At 48.5% G+C, this 13,117-nt stretch overlaps 1 protein-coding gene across 1 annotated transcript; it reads right to left on the reverse strand.

Annotated features, from left to right (window-relative positions):
- Window positions 1-9,965: 9,965 nt before the first annotated feature.
- On the reverse strand, window positions 9,966-12,315 carry LOC119375951 (THO complex subunit 5 homolog; the record flags this gene model as incomplete). Its single annotated transcript, XM_037645968.2, has 4 exons — window positions 12,265-12,315; window positions 11,696-11,825; window positions 10,516-10,621; window positions 9,966-10,066 (listed from the first exon to the last, which is right to left on the reverse strand). Coding segments are annotated over exons 1-4 (388 nt in total), but the record flags the coding sequence as incomplete, so codon positions are not given.
- Between the last annotated feature and the right edge of the window lie 802 nt (window positions 12,316-13,117).

Consider the following 13,117-nt stretch of genomic DNA (forward strand, 5'->3'; position numbering starts at 1 on the left):
CTCCGACAGTTCCCCGAGATCATGAACGGGGAACTTAAGACGCGGCTTTCGTATCGCGCAAAATGGCAAAAAAATCGATTTTTTGAAAATCACATTTTCAGTTTCTGTAGCCCTTTTTCTATCTGATTCCAAAATATCTTCACTGAAACCACCTAGAAGTGCTTTAAACAATTTGTTGCACGTGCTGAGGTGGCGAAAATTATTGTGGAGATCGCAAAAAAATGGTGGTTTTCAAAAAAGTCTTGCTCCGCAACGGTACAACCGGGCGCCGCCATTTTGAGCTCGCCGTAAAGAGCATTTCTTCGTTTTCAAATTCCCCGCCCAGCTGGCTCCTCCCTTTGAAAACAAGCGCACAAAAAGCAAATCTCTGAAGGTCGTTTCGAGGCCTCCGATTGGCCGCGTCCGCCATGTTTCTCCAGCACGCCTCGTCATTGGTCCGATGCTCGCTCCGAGAGGACAGCCGTCTGCTGCTTACGCGTCGCGATGTTACCTGATGTTACGAGTGTCGAAAATCGCGCTACTTAGTGACGCGTTCACTCGTTCTGTGTGCACGGGTCGACGATAATTTAGATATGATTACCCTGTAGTTTGACAGCTGCAAGCGGAAGCGCAGTCATCAGTGTACGATAGACGATAGCGTGCCGCGCTCGTCGCGAACATCGCAGATGCGCGTCTCGGGTAGAAGTTCAGCTTGTCAGCACTTCGTACTCCGCGAAATAACTTCGCGGGGCTACTCTTTGTACTCGATCGAACATGACTTGCTTTGAAACATCGGGCACCGCGGCCACGCACACCGCGACCGAGCTTACTGCTCTGAGTCGTGGTTTGGCCTAACTCCGCTCACGGCGTTGGTTTACGAGACGAATCCGAACTTTGCGGGCAAGGACATCGCGCTAGCGGACAAGCCGCACTGTGCTTCGTCACAAGCAACAAATTGCATCGTCCGCTGGCTCCTCGAAAGTGCGGATGGGCATTTTACGAATCGGCAGCGGACCTCCCGCCAAGCTCGTCGCGCATTGACCGCTCGGAACAGCGGCTAGCAATTTCGCGCGTCGGCGCCGCAAAATGCGACACCAAGCACGTTATGCGCGTCGATGTTTCGTCGCCGCGGCTAGGAGCATTGTGCATTGTCACCGAATGCCGCGAGCCAGCATATCGTGCGCCGACTTCCCGGACCCCACGGCCGAGTACATCGGCTTGAAAGAAAGCGCTGGTGACGCAATTTAGGCGCGCTTGGATTCGTGCTTGGTATCGCCGCTAGCTCTGATGAATCTTGTAAGATAACGAATGCCTCACAAATTACGTTTCCGCGACCGAGTGGATGATGAAACGCATCACAGGCGAGGTTGCAAATGAGCGTGGCGTGTGTGAAGCAGGGAGTTGAATTTATATCTGACGAACTCGCGTTATTGAATAAACTGCTCAGATATTTGATCCCAGAAATGTTTGCAATAACTGTGCCAATTTTCATCAAAACCTACGAAGGAATAAGAAAGTTGGTACTGAATGCCACGTCCCCCACCTTAATTTTATTCAGAAGGTCACTGGAAAGAATGACCTCCGGTACGCATTCATTGTTTGTGATGGAGACAGTGATACTTTCCTCACTCTTTCTGAAGAAAGAACGTACAGATGTATTCCACTGGCTAGAGAAGACTGTATAAATCATGTCAAAGAGGGATGGGTACAGCTCCAACACGTGTCAAGAAGCAAGAAGGATCGACTAGGAGGATGGGGCAGCCTGATTAAAAGACTGACTAGTTGTCATGGCATGGCTATCCGTGACAACATTGGCCTGACGCAGGACTTGATCAAAAGGCTCACCAGCTATTATGGCCTAGCACTGCGAAGCAACACGGACGTCGAAGACATGAAGAAAGCAGTGATGGCCACCTTTCATAATGTTTCATCGACAGATGCAGAACCTCATCACGAGCTCTGTCCTTCCGGTGCCCGCAGCTGGTGCAGGCACCGTGCAGCAGAGGCAGAGGGGAAGCCACACCTCCACACACTATAACCTGCCCAACAAAGTTGTTGAAGCGTTGCGGCCAGTGTACCAACGCCTGTCTGATTCACAACTGCAGGCTCGTTGCAGTGGCAACAAGACACAAAATGCCGCTGAAAGCCTTCACTCGGTGATTTGGTCACTAATTTCTAAGCAGCAGCATGCCTCCTCTTCACTGTGGAAGTAGCAGTCCATGAGGCAGTTGCGAGGTACAATGCAGGCAACTTTCAAGCTTACACCAAGATTTGTGCTGCAATGGGTGTGCAACCTGGGCCCTTACCCTCCACAGGGCTGCTAAAACGCTCAGCGAGCAAGGAAGTCATTGCACATGCATAAGTGAAGGGGCAGAGACGCAAAAGGTTGCCTCTACACAAGGACACCAAGGACTACAGTGCTGGTGCGTTCTAACAATGCAAACAACTTCGAAAACTTTGATAGGCTTTTTCTCACAAGTGTGTTTTGGACATTGTGCATTGCTCGTGGAAAGAGTAGCACGGGAATGACTGGACCGATTTTGATTCTGTTTCTTTTTCCTGAATCCCTGAACACTGCTTGTGGGTATGACATTCTTCAATTTCTTGTTTATGGTCCAGTTTTTTTTCTAGATGATGATTTGTCCATGACACTGTTTTCTGACAATGTGTGTCAGCAGCCATGATGATCTCTAAAAAAAAAAAAAGAATTTACTAAACATTCTGAGAGTGTCATACCTTGTAGTCTTCTTTTGAGTAAAGATCAACACCATTTGCAGCTTCCTGGCATGTTTTGTTACAGCGTTAGGCTTTCCACGAGCAGACCATATAATTGGACCATGTAGCATGATGTAACTGGAGAACTACTCAAGGTATCATGATGAAACTGCATATTTCCCTATACGAGACACTTATTAGTATGCATGCCAAATGTCATTGCTCTAGGTCAACAAACAAAAAATTTTTTTTCAATGCCACCTCCCCCTTAACGATTCGCTCCCCAAGTCTACATTGAATGCACAAGCACTTAGGTATTTTTTATCCTCCGGAATGTCACGACTTGCTTAAAATCCAGAGTGGTCATTGATATTGCACTAATCACAATGTTAACCCTAAAATGCCGCATCACCCGAATACAGGACTGCGAGGCACCTTGTACACGTGGCACTGCTCCTTGAGCTTTTTTTCCGGATTAGGCAAAAAACAAAACGTACTGCAGAAACAAGCAAGGGTCACTGCTTTGTAGTGATGCCTTCCCGAACAAAGCGCTCTCGAACATACTAAAGCACATGAATCACGCGTGCAATCTGATTAGAACATTTGAAAAAACCCAAGAAATTATAACTCATTCAGGCATGGCCTGCTGCGAGTGATAACGTGTCTAACAGTACTGGCAAGCGAAACCCAGTCACAATGAAAAAAAAAAAATGAATACAGGTGTCGATACTGACAACATAAACATAGTGAGGAGAGATGCATCCGGCTTTAAAGTGCAAAAATGGCTCACCTCTACGTCCGCATGGGTCACCTGCGTCCACTGCTTCAGCATTGAGGTCACCTTGCTGGGAAAATGACTGGCTAGCTGGGCAGGAACTTGCACCAGGCCCTTTCTGTGTAGTGTGGGAGCAGTAGTTTAGCAGCAGGCATAGGTCGGCAAAAAATATGGAGCTCAATCAGACTCACTCATGAAATATATTTTGCCCTTCGGGCTCACTCAGACTCAGACTCACAAAAATTTTCCTCAGCTGGACTCACTCGAACTCGGACTCACTAAAATTTTTCCCAACCGGACTCGCTCGGACTCACTCAGACTCACGGCTCGATCTGAGTCTGAGTGAGTCTGAGTCGGTCATGAGTGAGTTTGCCGACCTATGGCAGCAGGAACACAACGTGCAGTTCACGTGGCAAACTGAATGGACAGTTCACAGGATAGATTACTCGGCTAACAAACACCTCCTGCTAGGAAACGTTACGAACATCAGATGGCCTCCCGCGCCATACTCACCCAGGGACAGAAGCTGCTCGTAAAGACCTACTCGAGCCGCGAAGCGGGCGGCGATGGAGTGCGCAAAACTCCTCCACAAAGGCCCTCCCCACTTCGTGGTTGGCCACCACGGAAGCTACGGAACCCTGAAGAAACTCAAGGCCATGCCAGGCGCTGTGCCCAGCGGTAAGCCTTGCCCACCTCGGCCACTACCTTGAGAAGTCCTCCAACCTGAAAAAATAATAGATCAACCAACAGGCACCAGGAGTGAGTCACTTGAACACTTGAAGACACTTGCTTGCACTGTTTGGTGCAAACATTCATTCATAATCATTGTCCTTTGCCTTTCAAAGTTAAGGTATACTACCGGGTACTGATGCATGTAGCAATAAGGAAATATTACTGAACCATCTCTTCAGAAGTAGAACGCCTGCTGCATACTTCTCACACCTAAAAAGGGATCACACTTCACAAGTATTGATCTTGGGAAACATTTGTTAGAGTAAAAATTTGTAGCCAGAGTTGGCTTCGAAATTCTGATACTACTGGCACCGACGTTACTGTGGCATCATGACTCGGAGCAAAATTTGCTGACACTGCACAGTTAAGTGCTGCATGCAGTTGTGGCAGTGCGTGCATGTGGTAGCTGCAGCAACTGCATTCTTGAAAAATGAAGCAGCATTGTGCAAAATTGCTTGTTTTGTACTTCTTGGGTGTACATGCTAGGGCTCCGGATGTGGCCAGAGCCCACACACTGCTCCCTCATTTGTCCCGCGTGTCTTGAATCGTTGTTGGTAGATCATGTGCTGGAACATAAGGTGCAACGTACGTCGGATCGCATGCCAGATTGTACCGTGTGTTCAGCGCTTCATAGTAAATTATTTAAGGTGGTCTAATGCATGCCAGTATCTTTTTTCTTGGGGGTTAGAGAGCTCAGACTTTCAATGACACAACGTCTTCCTAACCAGCACTTCCAAAGAAGCAACACCAAATACCCGAAATATGACGTCGGTACTGCTTAATTAAGCATGAGAACGTGAAGGATGGGCAATCTTGTACACCCCTTGTCAGGTGAACATCCCGTGACAAAACCAATGCAGAGGCGACAGGGGGTGCAGCAGAGGGATTATGCCCTTCTTATTGGTCACCCCTGGACATGCCCATGCTGAAGATGCATGGATACACATATGCACCGTAACCCTATGGCCTGGAAGGCTTACAGCTAGACTTATTGTATATGAAGAGAGAAAAGTTGCATGGCAGCAACAAGCTTACTACAGTGGAACTTCGATTATACGACTTTCAGGGGACCGCGCAAAATCGTCGTATAATCCGGCGTCGTATAATCGAAAAAACCGAGAATATAGGCGTGACGGTCATTTTTGCCCCACAACGCGGGCACATAATGCCTAAGAAAGTCCGCGGCACAAACGTACGCTGCTCCGAGGAACGTAGATTAAATTAATGAAAAATGACAACCACGCATTTTATCGAGGTGTGAACGAACTTTATTTCTCACCTTTAAAAAATCTGTGATTTTCTTCTGAGAGTTTGCCCAGCCACGACGCATCAGCTTTCTTCGATAGCTGCAACATCTGGCAGCAAGTCGCCGATCTCATCGCGTGCGCAAGCAAACCGTCGAATGTGGTCGACGTAGCACAACACGTCCGCGTAAGTCGGAACGGACACGCTAGCCTCTGCAGCGTCGTCCATCTCTTCCTCGTCGGAAGTTCCCGCAGTGTCGGGACGCACAGTTTCGATAATGTCATCCAGCGACACTTCACTGCACACTGCAACGTCGTCGTCGGCACCAACATAGTCCGCGAAAGATCCAGGCAGCTCCAGGCTGCCGAACTCTGGTTCATCGTCAACAGGCAGTGCAGCTTCACTGGTAGAACAAGCACCACTTCTATTAAAGCCGCAGTGCCTGAAGGAGTTGGCGATAGTTTCTGGCGTGACTGCGTCCCATGCACTAGCAATGTAGTGCATTGCGTCAAGCACAGAAAGTTTCTTATCCAACTGCTTGCGTTCCATGCCCGCCAGCCGACGCTGCACCAGAAACTTCCGATATTTCTGTTTCATGCACTTGATGACGCCAGCGTCAAGTGGCTGCAGCTGGCTAGTGCAATTGGGGGGCAGAAATACAACTTTCACATTTCTCAAATGCGACATATCTGATGGATGGCATGGCGCATTGTCAAGCAGAAGAAGAATCTTTCTGTTCTTAGCCCCCATTTTGGAGTCCAGCTGCTGCAGATATGTAGAAAACATAGCAGCCGTCATCCAGGCTTTCCGGTTGAACGTGTACTGGCACGGCAGCCTTTTCAAATTCTTGAAGCATCGCGGCTTCTCAAACTTGCCGATCACGAGGGCAGGAAGCTTTTCAGAGCCGTCTTCATTAGCGCAAAGCAATACGGTAAGACGCTCTTGCTTCGCTTACCCCCGTGACAGCTCTCTCCTTTGAATGCCAATGTCTGTTCTGGCTGCATATTATAAAATAATCCAGTTTCGTCTGCGTTGAACACGTCGGACGGTTTGTATTCCCGTATCAATTCCGGCAGCAATGCAGTCCACTTTTCTACAGTGTCGGAGCTGACTGACGCGCTCTCTCCACAGCAGCGGCTGTACACAACTCCATTGCGTTTTTTAAAGCGATCCAACCAGCCATTGGAGGCTTTAAAGTCGTCAATGCCGCAGCGCAATGCAACTGTCTCAGCCTTCTCCTTCAAAATTGCGCCATCCACGGCGATTCCTGAACTGCGGGCCTGACGCAACCACTCAACGAGGGCCTTCTCCATGGCAGCATATTTGCCATCTTTCGCGGCCTTCCTGTTCAGGCCGAACTTTGCCGCATTTAGTAGGATGCTGTCCTTCTTCGCGAGGATCGTTTTCAGCGACGACTCGGGAATGTTCAGGTCGCGGGCAATGCTGGCCTTTGTTGCTCCGTTCCGCTTCTCTGCCTCCTCGATTATGCGAAGCTTTTCTCCGAGCGTCAGCGGTTTTTCGGTTCCGCGACATTGCGAGACGCAGCACTCGCAACCAAAAGTTCGAAAGCTTCCTCGCACACCAATGACCGAACACAGAAAATTTTGCACTTGGACACAGCAGCTGCGGCGCAGCACAACCAACCGATGAGGCAAACACGTGAAGGAATGGCTGAATGGCAGCACGGCAGTAGGCCTATTCGATTTGCAAGCTTCGACCAATCGCGAGCGGCTAAAACGCCCCAGCCCTCTGGTAGCTAGACAGCGGCGAGTTCCAGTTTCCCCGCGGCTGTCGCAAACATTGGCTCAACAATCGCCGTTCAACACGTCCGGTATAACGACACGAAATGTAGTGAAAGTTATCGTATACTAGAAAGCGAGCTCGAGATTATCTGCCATGTTATCTGCTCACAACGGTCACTGCGGTCACAACGGTCACGGTCACTACAAAACCACCCAAAAGAAGAGAGAGAGAAAAAAAAAAAAGGCGACAACGGAAGTGCGCAGTGCAATGCGACAAAACGAATGCGCTCCGGCTGGCTCCGGCCAACGTTGGCTCTGGCTAGCTATGGCCGACCCGCGTGTCGAAAAATTGAAGAGGCCCTGTGGTGGCAGCGCGGATACGAACTCGGTTCCTCGGTTTCCCGACTTTTTCGCCCGGCCGCAGTGTGTTTGCGTGCCAGCCCGCGTCATCGTAGGTCTTTTTTTTTCTCGGACAGTCCAGCAAAGCGTCGTACGAGGCGGGGCCGGCGTAAAATTGCGTCGTACAATTGAGGTTTTTAATACATTATTTCTATGGGGTTTTGCCGGGACCAAGCCAATTCGTCGTAAAACGCGGGTCGTCGCAGGACCGGGGGACGTATAATCGAAGTTCCACTGTAATTGCGACAAAGCACATGACCCTGCTGTGCCCAACCAGAATTTCCCTTCCCTTTGCACCCCATTCATTACCATAACAAACCCACAGTTATTAGCTCTGTGAGTCACAATACTCAGCTTACTCCACTCACTCGTCAGAACCTCAAATGAGAACACATCAGCTGCTCACAGTTCCTCTCTAATCCAATCCACTATCTTTCCCTCTCTCTAACAATGCGCTAGAGTTGAACCCCTTCATAAGTGACACCCACCGGGGTGCAGTTCTTGTCTCTTATACACGGTGTCTCTTATAAGCCTTATAAGCAGGGTGCCAGGTTCGCATTTTCTTACCAACCCCTATTTCAATGTAGGCACACTGGTGTCTCATATCCCCAATTGTCTGTTATACAGTCGGGCCCGCTTATAACGAACTCGAAAGTGTCGCGAAAATTGGTCGCTATATCAGTAGTTCGTTGTATATTGACTAGCCTTTAAAAATGTGCGATTTGCGGCCAAGCCGTTTTTTTTTTCTGTGCACTTTTATTGAAGTGCACCCAACCCCTCCGGTGACAAGCTAAGCCTTTTCGAAGCGACGCCCGCTACGTGCTCACGAGTGAATTACTCGCCTTTGCTGTGAACTGACACTGTTTCACCGAAGCGCGGTGCTGCCACGTGGAGCCGATCATCCCTGGCTAGTTGCGTGCAATGCGTCCCCTACTCGGCTCGCGGAGTCACTGTCGGGCCGCTTGCTGTATGCCGTATGCGTGCGTTTGTACGTTCTTCGTGCCTGCTTCACTCCGGACCGTGCACGGGTGCGGAGAGTAGCCTGTTCGTTCACACGACGAAAACAAGCATTTTGCAAGCAAACGCGCACTCTATGTCTCTGTGATGCTCTCGTGGCCCTGCACGACGATTCGCGGCGCACTTGAGTTGTCACCTAGTCAAACACACAGTATAAGTTCGCTGTCAGTGCATCGACGTTTCTCGGTGCCCACGCCGCTCAACAACAGCGAGCTACTTTCGTTTCTACAAAGCGAGGCGCACTTTAAAAAAGCGGTCTCGCACGACGCGGCGGCGGCGAACTTGCAAGCTGCAGCATGGCGCACTTGTACCGCCGTCAATCCGCACAGTGTACGGCGTACGCCACACGCGCAGCCGAGCAGATATCTGCAGATGACTGTGATATAAGGTTGTCGGCTATAAGTCATAACTGCACGTTCATCGACGGCCACCACCTCGCCTTCGCTCTTTCTGGTGCTTATCCGCGAAGGCATCGCCGCAATCGCGTGGAAATCGTTATCACCGATCGACCGGTCTCTGCTGTTACCGAAAAGACGGACGACCTTTTGCGGCACAGTGTGGCGTCGAGGAGTTTAGGAACGCAGTGAACCTTTATGCGATGAAAGTTATTGCGGTTATAATTTCTTGCATTTATGCCTTCTTGCGTTCCAAGGCATTGTTTGGTTCATCGCAGGCGGTCGTAGCTGCAGAGAACGGCGTCAGGAAATGTTACCGTGCGAAAGCTGACCGCAAGGCTTCAGGCTGCCTCCCTTTTTTTTTTTCCTCACTGCCATTCTGCCACTGAAGAAAAGGCTCGAAAGTGAGCGACTTCGCTCGCAGCGCCCGAAATCTGCGTGCGGTGCTCGCCGATCTGGGATATCTTAGTCGCAAGTAAACTGGAGCGGGGCACGCGCGAGCGCGCGCCCTCTCACGCTTTAGAAGGCCTGTTTCAACTTTTTTCGCTTCGTATGCACCATATTTTTACCGCGACCGTGTCTGAAGTGTTCGTTGTAAAAGTAGGAGGCTTTGAAAAATGTTCGCTATATGTAGACGCAGCTTCAATGTTTAGCACTGGAAAATCGTAAGTGCACCCAAATATGGTCGTTATAACCGATAGATCGTTATACGTGGGATCGTTATAAGTGGCTTCGACTGTATCAGTGCCTTTTATAAAGGGGTCCAACTGTATTGCTTTTTCGTTGCAATGCTTGTTGCGCATCTTTATGTTTTTCCGAGTCTCCGTCAAACCCTGAGTTTCGGACTCATAGTTTCGCAGTGGAAGAATGCGAAGATTACGAACTTGACAGATGCAGTTTCAAGGCACGATTCTGAAATTATAAACGGCAACGAAAAGTGCAGACAAAGTGTGCACAACATCTCACCCGTTTTCTTGAGCTGAAAATGGTTGCCGGGGTTTGGAGAACAGAGACCGTTGTCATCACCAAACAAGTTGTCAAGAATCGTGGATGGGGACATCACTGGGCTGTTGAAGAAAAGGAAAGAAACAACACACACTATAAGCACGTTCTTATTTGTTATTGAACCAAACAATCATTTATCTTTCTCTCTGCTTTCCGACCCCTTCTGCTGTCTGCATGCAGGTGTTGTGCGATTATCGAAGCTTGTCTTATGCAACATACTTAGGATCATTCACTTAAAAACACGTAAACATCCTTTTTACTTCGTGTAGTTACCAGGCAAGCACCATGATTATAAGTCAGACTGCACATGCAGGTCTGTGTTCTACCAGAAGCAGTACCATATGCCATATTTAAGCCATTATTTTCCTTATCTTTCAGCACTTTTCAAGTTTGACATTGGCATGCTTGACTCCAGGTCCTGGTGCCGACCTGTGAGGCAATACAAGCTTCACTAGAAAATATGTTCTGCAACCGGCATAGCTGACATGACCACAGCAACAGGCAGTCTTACCTTGCAGATACACCGCTGGAGACACCATGGGGCTCAGTGACTTTGGCTGTGACTGTGACAATGTGCAGGGCAATGATGTACGTAAACGTGATCTGCAAGTGGTACCCTGGAACACAGAAAGTCAATAAATCAGATCAATTAGCCAATCAATTCTTACCAACTCTATACAGTCACCAACTGATAATTCAACATAAATTGATTATTTGGACAGCTACACCCACAGATGTAGTATGTAAGGACAACAAAAATTTAGGGCACATTATGGCGCACCGTGTGATACTATTCAGACACCAGACAGTTACAGTTTAACGGGCTTCGTGGAATAGCGTGCTTAGGGGAATAGCATGATCAAAATGCGCATGCGTAGTACTCTAAATGACCCGTAGGGCTCACCGTACGCACACTATTTTTCAGATTTAGCATTACCATGTTTGCGTGGTTAACGTAATGCACGTAAAACGTGGTGGCGGTTTTGGACGCCCACTTCAAACTGAAGCTGGCAATACTGTTGAAGGATTCACATAGTTCACAGCCAAGGACTTAGTTAAATGGCTTCGCTTGCCTTCAGGCAGCTTCGACTATCGAGTATTACGGATAACTTAGCGGGATTTTGGGGATCGCTTCCCATTTTGAACGTTCCTAGGCTTAACAAGAAGATCGGTGTCAACAAATATGCAACATATAAATTTTTGCTTTTTGTGTGTGGTTCATATTTATTTACTTTTATTATTACTAAAAAAATAGCAATACTGCTGCATGCAGGGATAGAGGTGAGCATTTTCAGCTTTTTTTTTTCACTTTTTTAACGCATTCATCCTCTCCTAGGTGAAGCCATAGTCACAGCTTAGCACGCAAGCACTATCCCGCTCAATCGCACTAAGCTAAAACGACTGTCCGCAACATTTGCTGCACGTTAACGCTATTCCCTTAGCCTCTGCTATCACGGTAACAATAAACTAAATTGTCTACCATCTGTGAGGCTGTATAATGATTCAACCATGAAGTCGAGTAGAAATAGTGATACTATTTTCATTTAGACCACGTACAAGCATTTCTTTCTTGGTGCAACTGGTGCAGCATTACCTCCATAGTAGGTTCAGCATAACCCTATGGAGGTATAGGTCAGAATGGAAGTATAAATATGGAGGTATAGGTTAGAGTGATTCTCTCTCTTGGTCACCTTTATGCTGAAGAGTGATCACAACGGTGAGTGGGTGCTTCTGAAGACACTTGGCCACACTGGACAGACCGGTTCCACTGCGGGTCAGCCTCCTGTGCCGTTTCTGCACAGATGATGGAGCAGGCAGAAGCTATATGTAATGACGGCGAGCTTATGTCTGCACAGGACTGCCTTTATCTTGATGCTTCCCTCAAAAACTAGCAAAAAAGGAGTTGAAAGAGCAACGTTAATTTGGCTGGCTTTTCTAGGGTGAACGAAACTAACAGTGTGGCAAGAGATGGAAAATGAACCGCGAGAACTAAGTGCTAACAAATTAAATGCTTCCTTTTAGTGGCACGAGCAAACGAGGCACACTGTTGGTTCTCTTTCAAGTGCTTCCGGTCCAGAACTTACTTTCGCCTTTCCAAATATTCATAAAAATGTGTTTTAAATACAAACCGGAACATAGGTCGAATTTAAAAAAAAAAACGCGATGAAAAGTCGACTCTCGTCTTATATACCGGTCATTGGCAGAAAAAAATGCGGAAGTCTCGCAACAATGGGCAGCTGAAGTCAGAAGCCTCCATTGCCATCGTGAGCATCAGCAGCGGCGGGCTGGCGGCACCGTTGGGCAACGCCATTTTGCTTTTTCTTCTGTCAAGTGTGGCTGCTTTGGTTATCCGCTGTTTTTATTTTTCCGTTTCCTTCAGAAATGAGTGGAAGCCGACGGCAGTTTATGATAGGCTTTAAGGAAAAAGTTATCGAGTATGCCAAAGTGCACAGCAACCTGGCGGCACAACGGGAATTCGGTGCATCAGAGAAAAGCGTCCGATACTGGAGGAGCCAAAAGCAGTGCATCACATCCTGCAGCAACCAAAGAAAACTTCGTTTCATGGACGGACTGCAGTGCACCCCGAACTGGAAACGCTACTCGCCGAGTTTGTCCAGGAGCTGCATGCAAGGTCGCTACCCGTGACAGCGGAGTGCATCCGCGTGAAAGCTCTCGAGATAGCACGTGACTCTGGCTCACGAGGGCGCAATTCAAGGGCTCGCCATCGTGGGTGCACCGATTTATGAAGCGGAAGGGCTTTGCGCTGCGGCGGCGTACTTCCGTGTGCCAAAAACTGCCCGAAGATTTCGATCGCAAGCTGGTCGAGTATCAGCGCTTCGTCGACAGCGGTGCTACATGATGGGACACATGGGCAACGCTGACGAAACTCCAATCTGGTTTGATTTGCCCTCGAACACAACTGTGACCGCTAAAGGATCAAAGCAAGTGAAGCTCTTGACAACGGGCAACAAGCATTCGCGATTTACAGTGATGCTCGTGTGCACAGCCGATGGAAAGAAGCTGCCCCTTATATCGTTTTCAAGAGAAAAGGGCTACCAAAAGAAGACTTTCCTCGAGATGTGATCGTGAGAGCGAACAAAAAAGGGTTCATG

Source organism: Rhipicephalus sanguineus, unplaced genomic scaffold (assembly GCF_013339695.2).
Source record: "Rhipicephalus sanguineus isolate Rsan-2018 unplaced genomic scaffold, BIME_Rsan_1.4 Seq10379, whole genome shotgun sequence".
Taxonomy (NCBI): Eukaryota; Metazoa; Arthropoda; class Arachnida; order Ixodida; family Ixodidae; genus Rhipicephalus; species Rhipicephalus sanguineus.